At 38.8% G+C, this 18490-nt stretch overlaps 1 protein-coding gene and 1 long non-coding RNA gene across 4 annotated transcripts; one reads left to right on the plus strand and one right to left on the minus strand.

The window, feature by feature from the left end:
- Window positions 1-622: 622 nt before the first annotated feature.
- LOC114349796 (uncharacterized) lies at window positions 623-1285 on the minus strand. Its single transcript, XR_003655657.1, has 2 exons — window positions 1037-1285; window positions 623-742 (listed from the first exon to the last, which is right to left on the minus strand). It is a non-coding gene; the product is annotated as an uncharacterized LOC114349796 (long non-coding RNA).
- Window positions 1286-3457: 2172 nt separating this feature from the next.
- On the plus strand, window positions 3458-17288 carry Ars2 (arsenic resistance protein 2). Of its 3 annotated transcripts, none has more exons than XM_028300258.1 (16): window positions 3458-3709; window positions 4135-4404; window positions 4617-4802; window positions 5705-5771; window positions 5874-6069; window positions 6146-6231; window positions 6314-6461; window positions 6548-6879; window positions 6989-7129; window positions 7471-7677; window positions 8344-8628; window positions 9254-9367; window positions 9477-9620; window positions 10104-10216; window positions 11842-11955; window positions 17019-17288. In XM_028300258.1, exons 1-16 carry the CDS (start codon window positions 3570-3572, stop codon window positions 17092-17094), a joined length of 2619 nt encoding a protein of 872 aa, XP_028156059.1. In that variant the 5' UTR covers window positions 3458-3569; the 3' UTR covers window positions 17095-17288. The 3 variants fall into 3 exon arrangements, with proteins under 3 accessions (XP_028156059.1, XP_028156058.1, XP_028156060.1); XM_028300257.1 differs by lacking the exon at window positions 17019-17288 and adding an exon at window positions 13163-13575; XM_028300259.1 differs by having other exon boundaries at window positions 3570-3709; window positions 4153-4404; window positions 17019-17094.
- The last annotated feature ends 1202 nt before the right edge of the window (window positions 17289-18490 follow it).

Genomic DNA, 18490 nt, shown 5'->3' on the forward strand with positions numbered 1-18490 from the left:
ATAGAACTCCGTTTTAGAACCACTACACCAAACGGCCGACAGTCAATCAATGGATCAACAATAAATTCCATTTAGGTACTAACTAAAGTTGATGGCCTCGTACAGTGTAGGAAAATTAACCAAAACAGTGCAATGCAACCTAACTTTATTTTAGTTACCACATTTTTCTTTTTTGATGTTGGCAATACACGTCGAGGCCGACCATTTTCATCAAGTTTGTGAGACGAGTTACAAAATGGGACGCTTTAAGAGCGTTTACGCGAAGCGCGGCGTTTCAAGGGGCATCATTGGAAATGATTCGCGCGCGGCGTTTTTTAATAGTTTTCAAATGTTTATAGCAAAACAATAACAATGAATTAAATATCGTTTCAAAGTAAATATTTTAAAGAAGATGTTGTTTTATTATATTAAGCTATTTTTATGTTGAATAAAGGAAGAATATTGGTGAAAAAATCACTTTGATTTTTGGGTATTTCACGTTCTTTTAATTTGTGATTTCTTATTGTAAAATGCTTAAATCTAAAAATTTTCTCAGATAACTATTTGCCCAAGGATCTATGCTATAGGATATAAATGTTTGTTAAATCGTTTTCANACCAATTTCACTCAAGTGGATTCCGTCTCATCGAGGCATACCAGGGAACGAAATTGTGGATCAAGTTGCCAACTCTGAACCTCATGAAGACCACTCGGAGCATTTTAAGGTCCCCTTCACGGACTTTCACACCATTATGAAAGAAAACTGTAAAGAGATATGGAAAAATTATTGGAAAATATGCTCAGAAACCAAAGGCAGATGGTATGCTGGGATACAAAAGGAAATACCAACGAAACCCTGGTATTATTACAAAGAGTATATAAGCCGTAGATTTGTAACAACAATTAATCGTCTGCGATTTGGACACCTCAGATCTCCCTCCCATCTACAGCGAATGAAAATAGTGAATAGCAGTTCATGCAATTTTTGTGATGAGGCTGATGCCGACCTGGAACATCTGATTATGAAATGCCCAAGATTTGGCCTTGAAAGACTTACACTAGTAGCCGATTTGAATCACTTATCAGAAGCAGATACAGAAGTTAATGTAATACCCCGCCACATCCAGGAAATATTATCAAAACCTATCACTTATGAATATTTATACAAATATGTAATCACTACAGTTGGACATTTATAAAAAGGACAAGTTTAAAGTTTAAAACTGTGTAAGAAGAAGCCAAGAATATATTTACTGAAGAAGCAAACTGGAAGCAAACATTTTATTATTTTAACGACATGAAAGAATATATTGACAACTTACAAGTATTCGGCCAATGGTACAAAATTCCAGGCCAGGAAGGATTAAATTAAAAAAAAAAAAAAAAAATGTAAATTTAATCGATATTATTTTAAGTATTCACTTATTCCGATTACTGATTAATTTTAAATAAAAAATATAAATTCAAATTCAAATTGTGTTTATTGTGAAATCACAGGTACATAAGTCAGGTCATTAAAGTATGATAGATCAGCTGTGTTCCGCCGCATGGGCATACAATATACGATTCTTTGTTTCGTTTTCAAATTCAAATTCATTTATTTGCACAGGAATATAAGTTTCCAGCGATAACTTCGACAATATTGGAGATAACGTAAAATTATTCTTCTACTTTTAGTGTATACTTTTTCGGAGTCAGTTCCAAATGCTGCGTGATTGGTGGATTTTGACATATCTGTCAATGTCATGTCAAAAATAGCCAATCATGCAGCATTTGGACCTCGCGTCTACGTATTGCCATCTGGCGGATTTTTCAATCGCGAAAACCCTCATTGATAGCATCTTAAATTACCTCCCTAGCGGAATAGAGCAACAAAGAGTCAAAGAACTGAGCGAGCGAGATGTCACTAGTAGCAACACTGTAAAACAGAACTTTTTGGAACTATTTGAAGTTTAATAACTTTACGGATATCATTGATTGTTTTACTGTCCAGTTTGTTTTTTGATTACATCTGTGCATAGAGTTTGTTTCCTGTTCTCGAAAATTTCATAATCAGTTCACATTCAATGTTGCGACTTTGTTGCATATTTTTAGTATTTTGACGATCACCCGGCGATGATACGCAAGTATGTATTACAATAATTTCACTTCGCGATTAACGAGAGGTTTTGTCGCATCACTAGTTCACAGACAAAAAATATTTTTATGTCAGTTGGCCATGTTTGATGACATTTCTGCTGATTTCTAAAAAATTAGACTTTAGACCCACTGGTCAGAGCCCCGATTACGGTAACTTTTAACGTCAACAATCCAGACACGCTTCTCGATTGTGCGATACGATTGGTCAAAACAGCTGACGTACGCTGTTGAACGACCAATCGTATCGCAGAATCGAGAAGCGTGTCTGGATTGTTGACGTTAAAAGTTACCGTAATCGGGGCTCAGGCTATACTACACAGTTGAGTACCATTATCCTCTATGCCAGCTTCCCCTAGATGTAAATTAAAAACTTTAAAAGATTGTCTTTGTCATTTTGCGTGACAAATAATGTTACCATCTTATAATTTTCCCCACGTGTCACATTTTAAAGATTGAAAATTAAAACAAACATTAATATTGGAAAAAAAACCTTCCTTATTTATATAAATAACTGTGACCAGAAATAGTAATTTTAGCGCATTATTATTATCATTTAAAATAAAAATAATTTGCGATGAGTTAAATCAATAGGTTTTGATTTAATCCGGTAATAAATTACTTATGTGGGAGAAAAATATTTGTACTGGTAGCCCTAGTCCAGTCACTTGGTCTTTTTCATAGGGATGTACTTACATACGTTGAATCGATAAAGAAATGATAACTTAATAATTTTAATCGATTATCATTACTTGTTATCAGTAACATAATCATATCAAATTGACAAATTAGCTTTATTATTTAGATAAACTTTAATCATTCATAAATTACTACATATAAATAAACGTTCAAGAGCTTACTCACTATCATTATTCGCTGACGCTATTTCCATAAAATGATTTAAATCTGTATAGATGACCCACGCTGAACTGTCCCACCAAACTCAATGACAGGGGGGCGCTACCATCGTTCAACTATAATGGTTTCTAACATGGCAAAAATCGGAACCAGCGATCCGGTATAGACGGTGTCGCCCCGCTGTCAATGTCATGGATAGGACAGTTCAGTATTTTGGAACTATACATTCTTGGCGATTAATTTATGAAACTTGTTTGAGTGACAGGTGAAAGCAACGCAACGTTCTGTAACCAAAATTATGCAGATAAGTTTGCTTATTCTAATAAATTGAGTTTCACGAAATTAACTAGATGGGTGAGATAAAATAATTATGAATTTAGTTTTTATGCTTGAGAATATAAAAAAAGACGTTTGAAATCGATTATTAACCACGCTACTTAATTTATCGATAGAAACCATATCCCTACCTTCCTTCAATCCTTCCTGTCACTATCTGTCACTTTCTTGTCTCACGAAAAGCAGCACGACGCGTCATCTCATTCAAGCTATTTAGTGAAAATTAATCAAACAAATAGTATAATTTAACTTTTAATACAATGGCTGACAGCGATGATGAATATGATCGCAAGCGACGGGATAAATTTCGCGGTGAAAGAGGTGCAGCGGAAGGCAGCAGCTACCGAAGCAGCGATCGGCGCGAAGAACGTAGCAGAGGTCGTGATGAATGGTCTGAGAGGTACTAAGAAGACGTTTTTATCCTTACTAAAATACCCCTAATCATTATTGCTACGTTCTGCTAACATTTTTATTACAGATCCCAACCTCAATCCTATGAACCTCCTAAAATTCCCATCCAAGTTTCCAAGTCCTCAAAACGTTCTGTAGCTATCGTTGTCAGGTAATTCTAAGTGGCAATTGTTATAAAGTAGTGGTAGCAGCTGTTTATTCAAATAATTATTTAATATTAGTGAATTTACTTATAGAACAATGTGCAAATAGAAAAATATTCATCTAATTACAGATAATTATGGCCTAATTACTGTTTGTTTAAGAAATTCAAACATGTAATTTACTTATTATCGAAATAACTATGTCAATGTATAAGTAATAATCATCAAATTAGTTTCTTTGCCAATTGATGGTTACCAAATAATTTAACAGAGATTCTTGGGCGGAAAGATCTCGAGGAGGTCGCTCTGGCCCTGACTACAGAGATTACCGTGGTGGAGCCAGTGCAAGCCGTGGGTACTCGCCTGTTAGGGGAGAGGGGCCGCCGAGCAAGCGCATTAGGCCTGACTGGCCTATGGAAGACAGAAGATATGGTGGCATGCCGCACGATTCGTATGGTTCATATGGATGGGCTCACGACCATTTCGGCCCCCATCCTGCTCATCAGGGCTATGGGCAACCAATGCCACCAGTTCCAGCTCGGTAAGAAATATCAAATTTATGTAACAATTTATACATGAAACGATGTAAAATTTTCTAAAGGATCCGGATACTAAAATTTTAATAACTGGCAATTTATCTAATGTCATTGGATAACACTGGGATGTTTCTTAAGTGGCTTAAACTTCAACTATACCTATTTAATACTTGGCAATTTGACTTGGGGTTCTGATTATTTATTTCCAAATGAATAGGGATGCTGTTGTACCAATGGCTCCAGCTGACGGGCCTGGGTCTATGATGTCTTTCAAGGCTTTCCTGGCTGCACAAGATGACTCCATAACCGTAGACGATGCCATCCAGAAGTACAATGAATACAAGCTGGAGTACAGAAGGCAACAGCTTAATGAGTTTTTCGTTGCTCATAAAGATGAAGAATGGTATGTTATATTTTTATTTCCCTTTCTACCTAAAAAGACAGACTTAGCTTCCAGATGTTTACTGATCATAATTAAATATTTCCTAATATCTGTCTTAAAGTAGTACCATTTAGCTCTTTCCATGTAAAGTCTTTGATTGCTATGGTTGTTAAATTAGTTTGCTGGTAACTAAAAAAATCTAAGCATAACATAACACCAACAATTTTGTTTTCAGGGAAATATATCACACTTATTTTCGTTTAACTAATACACTCTTGTGCTTAGATTTTTTTATGTATCCTTTGCAAATCTTAACGTAACATTTTTTCCCTACAGTCTACAGCGTATTCACAAGGATCGTTATGCTGGACAACATTGAGAAAAAATATTTCAACTTATCACAAACAATAATGTGTGTGTAGCTAGTTATTTTCGCGTTGACCAGTAGCGCGCAATGCTACAGGTTTCGTTTTTGTTAGGGGTAGGGCTATGATATTCCACATTCACATGTGTGGAACAGGTGAGACTGAAGATTTTTTAAATATTTACTAAGCCATTTAGTTCACTTTAAGTACCAAAAGTTCAACAGTCAGGGCACGGCTAAAAATGGTTTAAATTGTAGATTGACTGATAACATTGATGATCATTTTGTTTTATAGTTGTTGCAAGAATTAATAGGATTGTGAGATATATTCAATTTAATTACCATAATCAATGTTATTAGAAATAATAGTTTATAGGCATTTAGCTCTATGAAGGTTTATCATTTTCTGTGGCAAAAATAATGTTCATAGAAAAAAAAACATTAAAGTCAAAGATCTTGGGTTTATTTTTTAGTTTATTTTAAAACAAGTACATATTAGTTATATTGACTCACAATCCATTCAGTTTAAATTCTAATTATTGACTTTACTTTTACTTAGGTTCAAGATCAAATACCATCCTGAAGAATCTGTGAAACGAAAGGAAGAGCAATTGACTGCGTTAAAGGTATGATAAACTAAATAAGTAAAGGCACATTTGGAAATTAGTCATGACTTTCCTTTTGTTAGCTGAGTAGGTTTTTAGTAAAACATATTTCTTTTATTTCAGAATCGTTTGAATGTATTCCTGGAACTATTGGACCAAGGAGAATTGGACAAAGTGTCTGTAGACGTTGATAAATCGGAAAAGCTGATCCGTCTTCTTGATACAGTGGTTATCAAGCTAGAAGGCGGCACAGAGGAAGACCTGAAGGCACTTGATGAACCTCCAGCTACAGAAAATGCAACAACTAATGATAAATCTGGTAAGTTCTATTACTGTGTGTTTAAATGCTGTGATGTGAGTTGTGTATAATATGTCATAATTTACATCTTTTATAGATAAAGCAGATGCAGATAAACCCGTCGTTATTGACGTTGACGCAGTAAAAGTAAAGGAAGAAAAAGAAGATGAAAAGAAGGACAAGGTTTGTATATTTTCAAGAAGACAACTTGTTATAACAAACACATTCAGCTGTATTTTCAATGAAAACTCATCTTTATTCTCAGGAGAAGAAGGCCGAATCGCCCAAGTCTACCGCGCCTTTGACGATCGAATTGGATCCCCATCTGAAACAGCTACAGGAGCAAGCTAAGATGTTCACTCGCTACAATTCCACTACTGACTCGCAGCCAGAAGCAGAGGAAAAAGAACCACGTAAGCATTATACTAATCCATAGTGTATATGCTTGGATCTCTTCAAATGTTTTAATAATAAAATTTATGATATTCTTTTTTTATAGCACCACCAGGTTCTTCCTCTAGTTCATCATCATCCAGTTCATCGTCATCTAGTTCAGAAGACGAGGGCGAGACTACTTCCACCAGGCGTAAATCCAAGTCCAAATCCAAAACCCCCGACAAATCGCCGAAGAGGAAAGAAAAGTCGCCAAGTGTGGAAAAAGTTCCGGAATCTGCAGAAAAAGACAAGGAAAAGGAGAAAACGGGTGACGACAAAGCAGAATCAGTAACTGACGTTGTCGTTGAGAAGAAAGAAACCAGAGCGTTACATAAGACTACCTCGATATTTTTGAGGAATCTGGCGCCTACAATAACTAAAGCTGAAGTTGAAGCGGTAAGTGTTCCTACCTTATAATGAGTACTGTACCAAATATAAGCTTTTAGATACCAAGTCAAAGACATAAACAATGGAAGTCATGTGTAATAATTAATCTGTTGTCTAGATGTGCAAACGTTACGGTGGTTTCCTGCGCGTGGCATTAGCAGATCCTCTACCGGAGCGGCGCTGGTTCCGTCGCGGCTGGGTTACTTTCCGCCGCGAAGTCAACATCAAGGATATCTGCTGGAACCTGAACAACATAAGAGTGAGTCCTCAAAAATGTTAAGTTTCTGTTCTATTTACAACTATTATGTGTGTCGTTGTTTCTTGCTTTACTTAATTCTCTCTGGCTTTCGTTCGTTTCAGCCGAATGACGTCCACTGCTGGACAAAGGCATCCTCCAAGGTTTTCCACAATGAACGGTCCTGCGCCTGTGGCGACCACAGGCTGGAAGACGTAGCGTAGGCAGGTCTCCTACTAGGTGGACCGACGATCTGGTGAAGGTCGCGGGAAGAGCCTGGATGAGGGCAGCGCAGGACCGTTCATTGTGGAAAACCTCTGGCCTTATGAGTATAACTGATATTAAATTTGTTTATCATTGCACAGTTACGCGAGTGCGAGTTAGGCGCGATAGTGAACCGCGATCTTCAGCGGCGCATCCGGCCGGTGTCAGGCGTGACGCTGGAGCGGCCGGTGCTGCGCGCCGACGCTCGCCTGGCCGCGCGCCTCGCGCACTTGCTCGACACGCGCACGCGCCTGTGGGAGGACGGCGACGCGCAGGACACCAACGGGGAGAAGGCGCCGTCGTTCGAGGTGAGGACACGTTAGCTGGCGCGAGCAGGCGCGGCAGTGACCGCGGCCTTCAGCGGCGCATCCGGCCGGTGTCAGGCGTGACGCTGGAGCGGCCGGTGCTGCGCGCCGACGCTCGCCTGGCCGCGCGCCTCGCGCACTTGCTCGACACGCGCACGCGCCTGTGGGAGGACGGCGACGCGCAGGACACCAACGGGGAGAAGGCGCCGTCGTTCGAGGTGAGGACACTAGCTAGCGCGAGTAGGCGCGACAGTGACCGCGGTCTTCGGAGGCGCGGATAATTTGTATGGCTGGGTTTCACCATTTTACTTTGACTTCAAAAATCTGTCAAACTCCATACAAAATACACCGGTTTTCGTCATAGTCACGGTTAAAACTTCAGCAACAATCATTGATTGTCAATCAACGATGACTGAAGCTCGTATTCTGAGACGACGTTACACTGAAGGCTACACAATTTAGATGTTTAAATAGCAACTTTTAGATGAGTCCCACATGCCCCTCATTTTCTGTTCCGTGCACCTAAAAGCAACAGCATTACCAGTTAAAAAATCATATTCATATGTAGATTTATTATTTTTGTGATTGTAGACGTTTTCTTAGCAATTATCGTTTAGCTATTTACCTATCATTTAACCTTTGTAGTAATACTCCCTTATCTTTCAACAGAACTTCAGTCTCAACTCCAAAAACCCGGTGCTTCACAAGATAACAGAGCATCTCATCGAGGAAGCATCGACAGAAGAAGAGGAACTTCTCGGCTTGGAGGCGTCGGCGGAGTCCATCCAGGAACAACCGGACCCCGAGTTGATGCGCGTGTTGGACCGCCTCGTGTTGTACCTGCGTATTGTGCACTCGGTGGACTACTACAACCACTGCGAATACCCGTACGAAGACGAGATGCCCAACCGCTGTGGTATCATGCACGCTAGGAGCGGGCCGCCCGCCAACAAGGTCAGTATATCTAACGTTCATATTTGGACTGTTTGATAGGTGCAAGCTTGGCTTCATGTACTGATTAGTTTTATTAGATCAAAGTGATAAGCATTATGTATACTTTTCCCAATTTCCCATCAGCACTTGAGCCTGTTTTGGCGTAATCGCTTCAAGAAAAAAACTTAGTGCAAATGTAATGGTGCATATAATTTACCATGTTGACAGTACATTCCATATTTATCTAAAAATAACCCCAGTACATCTAAGATGTTTTTATAGTATAAGACAAAAAAGGCATAAATAAGACTCAAGTTGATTTGAGGGAAAATAATAAGTTACGTTTTGTCTTGCTTTTCTTTAAATATTAGTTTGATAGTTCATTCGAAAACACAATTTAGGTTTTCCATATCTGTGAGGTTCACTCAACCCATACTCCTTTTCTGTGCAAAATGTCATAATGAATAGCTGTCATAAAATAGGACTACTTGCGCCATTTTAAAAGACAATAATGTAGGCGCATAACGTGTCTATTTATATGATATGTCATTGCAGTACATTCCATATTTATTTAAAAACAACCCCGAGTCTTACCTTAGTATCCTTGTTTACGCTCGTTGTACTTATTTTTTTCTTTTTCTTGCAGCCCTCACAGCAGGAAGTTCAAGACTACATCAAGGCATTTGAGGGCAAAATGTCAGCATTTTTACAAGATGTAAAACCACTGTCTGATGAAGAACTGCAAAAGTTAGGGATCAAGGTCAGTTTGAAGAGTTTAATGATCACAGCCAAAGCATTGGTGACATTGTTTCTGCCATCATAATATTCAGCAATTTAAAGAAAGTTCTCAATTATTTCATTTGTTACAGGATCCGACTGTTGAGGTTGAAAAGTTCATTCAATCCAACACTCAAGAACTATCCAAAGACAAGTGGTTGTGCCCACTAAGTGGGAAAAAGTTCAAAGGCCCTGACTTTATCAGAAAACACATATTCAATAAACATGGAGAGAAGGTAAAGCGCTGCTATCCTATGAACATAACTTTAGTTCTGCTACATGTCTTTTTTGGTTTACGTGAGGCTTTGAAATCGTACCTAAAACATCATGCTCTGTTTTTCTATACATAAATCAAAATTCTCTACTTCACCTTTGTATTCCTATATTCTCTCAATTTTGACAAAAAGTTCTTTTCCTTTTACAAGAATTGGGAACTTGACACCATTGATCAAGAATTCCAAGACAATTTATTTAAAAACACTTCAATCTAACACTTATTTAAAATCCAGATGGTTTGCTGTATATTTTTAGTACAAGTTGATTTTTAGTAGATTTGAGAAACCATTATAGATAGTCAATTGAGTTGGCAGAAATGTCCATTTAAAAATGCTATACAATAGTATTTCTGCGTTTTTAATGTTCATAAAAGTATGTTAATTGAATGTTAATTGACTGGTGTTAAGTTTGAATGGTGATTATTGATTACCCTTTTGGTGCAGGTGGAGGAGGTGCGGCGCGAGGTGTCGTACTTCAACGCGTACGTGCGCGACGTGCGCCGCCCGCAGCAGCCCGAGCCCGCGCAGCGCGCGCCGCAGCACGCGCCGCCGCAGCCGTCAGTACACAGCATACCCCACCCTACCCTTCCTTAGGCCTCAGCCTCGAGTTTAGCGGGCAGCGGGGCGGGAGCGGCGGCGGCGCGGGAGCGACAGTATCTTATGCGTAAAATCAAATAGACCGGTTCTCGAAAACAGCGGCGCGGCAGCGGGGCGGGAGCGGGCAACGAGCGGGCAGCGCACTCCTTCTTTTGCCCACAATAAATCGAGCGTTAGGAATAAATTTGTATCGAAATAAAATTGTCACCGTTGTTCAAACATTTCGTTTGCGAATAAACACAAATATCTCGACAACAAAAACAGCGGCGCGGCAGCGGGGCGGGAGCGGGCAACGAGCGGGCAGCGCACTCCTTCTTTTGCCCACAATAAATCGAGCGTTAGGAATAAATTTGTATCGAAATAAAATTGTCACCGTTGTTCAAACATTTCGTTTGCGAATAAACACAAATATCTCGACAACACAACCCCGAACACAACATTTCGCCGCTAAAGCGCCGCGCGAGCTGCCCGCTTGTTTGTTTCGAGAACGGGTCTGCGTTGCCCGCCCCGCTCCCGCGCCGCCGCCGCTCCCGCCCCGCTGCCCGCTAAACTCGAGGCTGAGGCCTTAGGCCCGGGCCAAAACGAGGCGGAGCGGGGAAATCTTTGGAATCCAATCACGTTTCATTCTGTCAATTTCATTAAGACTTAAGTCAGGTGAACGCCAGACCAACGTCATTTTATAAAAGCTGAAAGTTTGTCAGCTTATGCTCCCAATATAGGATAGAATGTTGGTGAATTATGAAGTTTGGGTCATCGTGGCTTTGGCAGCTATCCTAAAAAACTCTCTGGCAAGGAGTTGGAACTGTCAGAACTGTCTGGCTGGTGTGGAAACAACTTCTAATCATTGCCCAAATATTATAAATAAAAATCAGATTTTATGATATATTGGGAGCATATGCTGACAAGCTTCCGCCTTACGTCCAGCTCTGCTTTTGAGTGAGCTGGAAGTCTAGCGGGCCTCGTCGTGAGCCGTGCTCGGCCATGCTACACTCGGCTACTACTACAATACTACATACTACAATCTAGACACAGCTGTACACAAAATGCAGGAATAATCGCTAGTGCACCAACGATAAGCGATTGTTATTGATGATTAGATTGTTGTGTTCATTATGGCGCGACAACATCTTGTATTTAATAGTCTTAACGTATGGAGCTGTTTAAAAACTAGACTATTACCGCCTATGATTACTATCTAATGGATAGACTATCTATCCTCGAGCACGATCAGTAAGATGAAGTCTACCCAATGTCGTTTCCGCACACACCTCTCTTCATACAGGCTAGGCGTTTTACACCAGAGAACCTGCATTATTTGCGATTGCATTATTGCTGTCGCGACTGTGCGACGGGCGACCGCAGTGAGTGTGCGAGCGTGACAGCAACATAATTACAACAACCCGCGAGCGATAAGGATGGGTAGCTTGGGGTCATTGGACAAAATTCTACGTGCTCACAGACCAGACTATAGTAACCCTTGATATTCGAGCCAACGACGCCATTCATGATCAATTTGGATCAAATCGTGCAATCATTACGATTCTATTCTGAATTGCTTTGCAATAAGGTGTAATTTTGTCAACAGGTACGGCGGAGGTCCGGCCTCGGCGCCGGGCGGGGCGCGCGGCTGGGGCTGGGGCTCGCACTGGGCGCCGCCCGCGCCCTACCAGCCGCGCCACCCGCGATTCTCCCGACCCAGGTGAGCGACAACCGCCTACGAATGGACCTAGAAATAAAGTTTACACCTTATTCTTACTATGTTTAGATTTATTTTTGGTCAGCACTATTCGGTCTTGTTGTTCAGATTTAACCCTCGGTTGCTAGACAAAAATCGTAATAAAAAGCTGTGATAACATTGTACGCGGAGTTGTTTACCGTAAATTTTAGCATCTGGGCCATAACCGGGGATTAATTTATTAATGAAAAGACGTATAACTGCATTTGATGCAGATTCACCTCATATATCTAACAAAATTTTATGCTTAACTTCCATCAACTTTTTAATTTTAATCTTTCATCTTGTAAACCTCAAATATTGTAATTCACGTTATTTCTAGGTTCATATTTCATGATTAACGCAGTTAGTATTTTAAAGCTAATGCTCTTATGATTTTTCAATAACTTTAAATGAGAATCATTATCATAATCCAAAGATTTGCCGTGTGAAATAGATGTAAATAGTGAAGAGATTGTAGCAGTTTTAGTTGATCTATTTATGAATGTGTAACCTTTTTCTTTGAGGCCGATGAGGGCTATTCATTTCTAAAAATATCATGAAGGGTTTTTATGAATCAGCAATTTACAAAAGGTTCGTTCATTACATAAATCTTTGCTCTTGCAGTAGTTTAAAATAATTCGCAAAATTCCATGGCAACTCTTTTTATCACACAGCATATTATGACATGTCACATGTTTTTGTTTGATTTTTTGCATGGTCACATAATCACTGGTTCACAGTGTGTGCTCATCTCAAGCTTTGGGCATTTATCATTAATTATTCATAAAATAAACAAATATCAGTATATTGCTTATAGCTGATTTGAATGGTATTTCCAGCATGCTCCAATAGTGCACTCGTTGTCTTTTTGCATGACCTTAACATTTTGATCCGGACATTACGCCGTCTATGTGTATCATTGGTGCCAAAACATCTAAGTCTGATTGATAGGAGGTTTGTATGTATTTTAAATTGTATTTAACTTACGAACTTATCATTTTCTATTCAATCCTATAATCTAGCCATCTAGTCTTAAAACGACCAATGTCGAATCAGTTTTTTTAATGCACCTGTCAATCAGACTTCACTTTTATGATAAAACAATATTTTACTCGCAATGAATAGACAGAACTTTGCTTAAAATCGATATGTAAAGAATTTGTTTTGAGCGTAAAGAAATAATTTTCAGGGAAAATGTGGATCGGTCCCGGCCTATTATCGCGTACAACGATCTTGACTTCCCGGACAGTGGTGACATATTCTAGAATATACTGACATGCCATCATGACCTTTATCGATATCTATGCCGTTATTAAACATTCCGTCGTTTAAGAACAATATGAACATTGTAATTTTATCACTTCACTACTCAATACCATTTTAGCCGAATTTAGATTATTGTATGTATAGATAAATAAAGCATTGTTAAAAATATCTACATAAATAGGCTGGTGCCGATAATGGAATGTAAAGATTTATCAATTATAGCCTTGATATATTTTATATTTAAAACACAACTGTGCCTTTTGTTTTAATGGACTCTGAGCACTGCAACATACCATACTATGGCCACATCGGTACCGACTATTATTGATATAAAAATACCGTTAAGCAAAAGGTTTAGTGCCACTTTAGGTATCCTTCNGCACCAGCGATAAGCGATTGTTATTGATGATTCGATTTTTGTGTTCATTATGGAGCGACAACATCGTTTGCTTAATGAAGTCTTAACAGATGGAGCTGTTTAAAAACTAGACTATTACCGCCTATGATCACTTTCTAATGGACATCCCATCTATCCTCAAGCACGATCAGTAAGATGAAGTCTAGCCAATGTAGTTTCCGCACACACCTTCACTGTTCATACAGACTAGGCGTTTTACACCAGAGAACCTGCATTATTTGCGACGCATTTCAAGCAAGTAGTAACCCTGAAATTCGAGCCAACGACGCCATTCATGACCAATTTGGATCAAATCGTAGTAGTAGAGCTGTGCGGGGTGAAGCAGGGCTGCGAGGGGTAACGCGACGTCAGGCGCGGGAGTTTGTTTGTTGCAGTTTGACCTTGTACCGTCATCGAGAGTGCGCGTTTATCATTATGACAACGGACGAAAAATTAATTGAAAGCGTGAAAAAATGTATTCAAGCCCCGTTCAGGTCATCTCCACTTCACAGCTCCGCTCCGCTAGTCTCAGCTCTGCTCGGCTCCACTTCACCCAGCTACACAACTCAGCCCTGCGCCGCTCTTCTCTGCGCAGCTTAAGTGGAAACAGCTACCTATTTACACGGTTCTGCTCCGCTCAACTCCGCGCAGCTCCATTTCTGTGGAAACGCAGCCTAAGGTGTTGTTTTGTCAACAGGTACGGCGGAGGTCCGGCCGCGGCGCCGGGCGGGGCGCGCGGCTGGGGCTGGGGCTCGCACTGGGCCCCGCCCGCGCCCTACCAGCCGCGCCACCCGCGATTCTCCCGACCCAGGTGAGCGACAACCGCCTACGAATGGACCTAGAAATAAAGTTTACACCTTATTCTTACCATGTTTAGATTTATTTTTGGCCAGCACTATTCGGTCTTGTTGTACAGATTTAACCCCCGGTTGCTAGACAAAAATCGTAATAAAAAGCTGTGATAACATTGTACGCGGAGTTGTTTACCAAACTGGTAAATTTTAGTATCTGGGCCATAACCGGGGATTAATTTATTAATGAAAAGACGTATAACTGCATTTGATGCAGATTCACCTCATATATCTAACAAAATTTTATGCTTAACTTCCATCAACTGTTTATTTTTAATCTTTCATCTTGTAAACCTCAAATATTGTAATTCACCTTATTTCTAGGTTCATATTTCATGATTAACGCAGTTAGTACTCTAAAGCTAATGCTCTTATGATTTTTCAATAACTTTAAATGAGAATCATTATCATAGTCCAAAGATTTGCCATGTGAAATAGATGTAAATAGTGAAGAGACTGTAGCAGTTTTAGTTGATCTATTTATGAATGTGTATAAGCTTTTACTTTGAGGCCAACTCTACTCGTAATACGAACTCCCTTTCTTTAAGTAATGTTATTCATTCCTAAAAGAAGGGTTTTTATGAATCAGCAATTTACAAAAGGTTCGTTAATTACATAAATCTTTGTTCTTGCAGCAGTTTAATAATTCACAAATTCCATGGCAACTCTTTTTCTCACAACAAACTTACTCGTATGACATGTCACATGTTTTTGTTTAATTTTTTGCATGGTCACATAATCACTGATTCACAGTGTATGCTCATCTCAAGCTTTGGGCATTTAGCATTAATTATTCACAAAATAAAGGAATATCAATATATTGCTTATAGCTGATTTGAATGGTATTTCCAGCATGCTCCAATAGTGCACTCGTTGTCTTTTTGCATGACCTTAACATTTTGATCCGGACATTACGCCGTCTATGTGTATCATTGGTGCCAAAACATCTAAGTCTGATTGATAGGACGTTTGTATGTATATTAAATTGTATTTAACTTACGAACTTATCATTTTCTCTTCAATCCTATAATCTAGCCATCTAGTCTTAAAACGACCAATGTCGAATCAGTTTTCTTAATGCACCTGTCAATCAGACTTCACTTTTATGATAAAACAATATTTTACTCGCAATGAATAGACAGAACTTTGCTTAAAATCGATATGTAAAGAATTTGTTTTGAGCGTAAAGAAATAATTTTCAGGGAAAATGTGGATCGGTCCCGGCCTATTATCGCGTACAACGATCTTGACTTCCCGGACAGTGGTGACATATTCTAGAATATACTGACATGCCATCATGACCTTTATCGATATCTATGCCGTTATTAAGCATTCCGTCGTTTAAGAACAATATGAACATTGTAATTTTATCACTTCACTACTCAATACCATTTTAGCCGAATTTAAATTATTGTATGTATAGATAAATATAGCATTGTTAAAAATATTATAAAAATATCTACATAAATAGGCTGGTGCCGATAATGGAATGTAAAGATTTATCAATTATAGCCTTGATATATTTTATATTTAAAACACAACTGTGCCTTTTGTTTTAATGGACTCTGAGCAATGCAACATACTATACTGTGGCCACATCGGTACCGAATATTATTGATATAAAAATACCGCTAAGCAAAAGGTTCAGTGCCACTTTAACACTGATAAGAGCTGTACCCAGATCTTCTGAATATTTCGCACATGTACTCAATGCCTGTCCTTGTCCTATTTCATCATCATCACCTATACTGATGTGCCTTATTGTCCCGTATACTCTTCAAGTTTCCGTTCTAAATGTACTGTTAATCTACTGTAGTGTACGTTCTATAGCCATATGCTGCTGTTAACAGCTGTTGACCCACTGTACTATTTAGTGTTTCTGGCCTGACACGTCCTTCGCTTGGTCATGGTATAGTACGTTGTAATAGACCGAATTGTTTAGGCACAAATAAATAAATGCAAATTTTATTCATATATTTTTTAACTGATTGTACAAAATTTTAATTCACTAGATTCTGTTATTTTTGGACCGAAATTGATACTGCTCATAAATCTGTATTCTGGTTTTATTTTACATGGAAGTAAAAAGCCTCACAAAGGAAATAAATCCTTACAACGTTTATCATTTAAGTATTACAAACTCAGTTAACCCATCTGCATAATTTATTTTTAAGATTTACGTCACTAAACTACTGAATGTAATTTAAAGTAATGTACACTTAAGATCCTAATGATAATTGCATACTTGACAAAAAGAGTACATGATATTTGTATGATTATTTTAAAAATTATATTCGTCTTACCATGTAAATTTTATAATAAACTATCAGCAAAATTATATTGACCATATCTTTCCTTTATTAACCCGGCTTTGTCCTAATTTAAGTTTTGTGACTCGGACGGGAAGCTGAGATTATCGAGAGCAAAATGTTAGGGTCACCAAAAGAAAGCAATAGAAAAGTAGTGTGAGTGATTGTGTTTTGTTTGTTACTGGCGAGAGTTGCTTTAAACTGTGGTGTTGATTGTTAAAGGGGTGGCGCCGAGTTCCGCCCGGTGATACACTACCGGGACTTGGACGCCCCGCGGGAGCCCGACGAGTTCATTTAGACGACGTTGCATCAGCATTGCCAAAGGACAAACGTGCACGTAGACAATGTTATCACTGCGTAGCTGTCAGAGCACTTGTATATACTTGTCATCCACAAGATAACATCGCTCATTTACATTTTGTTAGGTTTAAGTTGAAACTGTCACAATGGTTTAGGTAACTTTTAGTTTGAAATATATGGACATGAAATGAATACGGCTATTTTAATGATCAATTCCAAACATTTTACAATTCCTTTTCGATGAATAGCATCGTCTACATCTTAAATATGTAATGACAGAAGCATCACAGGACCTTGCTTGCAACCGGGTTGCTTGGGAAGTAGAGGGGAGGCATAAGTTTCCAGCAGTGGGCGTGCTTAATTTATGCATAAATAAAATTATTGAACAATGTAATTCTACTAATATTATAAATGCGAAAGTTTGGATGTCTGGATGTTTGTTACTCTTTTACTCAAAAACTACTGAACGGATTTTGATAAAACTACAGTATTATTTTGTTTATAACCCAGAATAACATATAGGCTATAATTTATGACGATCTGTGACAAACGAAATTTCACGCGGGTGAAGCCGCGGGCAAAGGCTAGTATACTATACTAAAACCATGGAATCATCTTCCAGTTTTGTCGCCATTTTATACTCAAGGCATGAGGAACCAGACAATAGATTTAGAGAATTCGTGCAGATTGAGAATCAAGGTGAGTGAATGCTATTTTCAACAGCTCACACACTCATATGCCGTTTATAAATAAAATGCGACAGACAATAGGTAGGTACACCAACTGTCATGGTCTCATAAAAGGATCTACATACTTCCTTGTTTCTCTACAACAATATGACGTCTTGGTTCATCAGTGACCTAAACCTACGCAAGCAAATTTTGAAGAGCTGATTTTCGACGAGGATTCTTACTTATCTCCCTTAGACAAAGATTTCAATTTCGGGAGCTTCTTCACAAAGCGAAGTTCAAAAAAGTCTGGAGCAAACTAGCGAAGCGATTATTATTTTCACTCATGTTACTTTGTCCGGCTGGCAAATGATGTTCACTGTTCAATTTTTATTGTGTACAAAGCCAAGCTCCACGCTACTAGCCTATAAATTCTCAATAAAAAGAAGTATGTACTATAAATGGATACAAAAAAGTAACTACTTCAAACATAAAAACCGGATTCAGGATAAAGTAAATACATATCACACGACCACATATTTATAACATAGCTGTCTCGGAAACATGATAATTTACCATAATTTTATTGAGAAGATCGTCATTACAATAAAATCGTGTGTATTATAACCACAAAAGATCTCCGAGAAGATCCGAGTAGCGCACAGTGCCCTCGCCTTTCTAATAAATTACTACGAAGTAACCTTTAGGCGAATTCGTTGAAATAAA

This window comes from Ostrinia furnacalis, unplaced genomic scaffold (genome assembly GCF_004193835.3).
Source record: "Ostrinia furnacalis isolate ACB-3 unplaced genomic scaffold, ASM419383v2 OfSCF0710, whole genome shotgun sequence".
Lineage (NCBI taxonomy): Eukaryota > Metazoa > Arthropoda > Insecta > Lepidoptera > Crambidae > Ostrinia > Ostrinia furnacalis.

What these genes read in the sequence shown, in the direction of transcription:
- Ars2 (XM_028300258.1), top strand. Translation starts at nt 3,570, where the DNA reads ATGGCTGACAGCGATGATGAATATGATCGCAAGCGACGGGATAAATTT. An exon ending in AGCAATTGACTGCGTTAAAG is followed by an intron (nt 5,772 to 5,873) that starts GTATGATAAACT and finishes CTTTTATTTCAG; the next exon opens with AATCGTTTGAATGTATTCCT. An exon ending in TGCAAAAGTTAGGGATCAAG is followed by an intron (nt 9,368 to 9,476) that starts GTCAGTTTGAAG and finishes CATTTGTTACAG; the next exon opens with GATCCGACTGTTGAGGTTGA.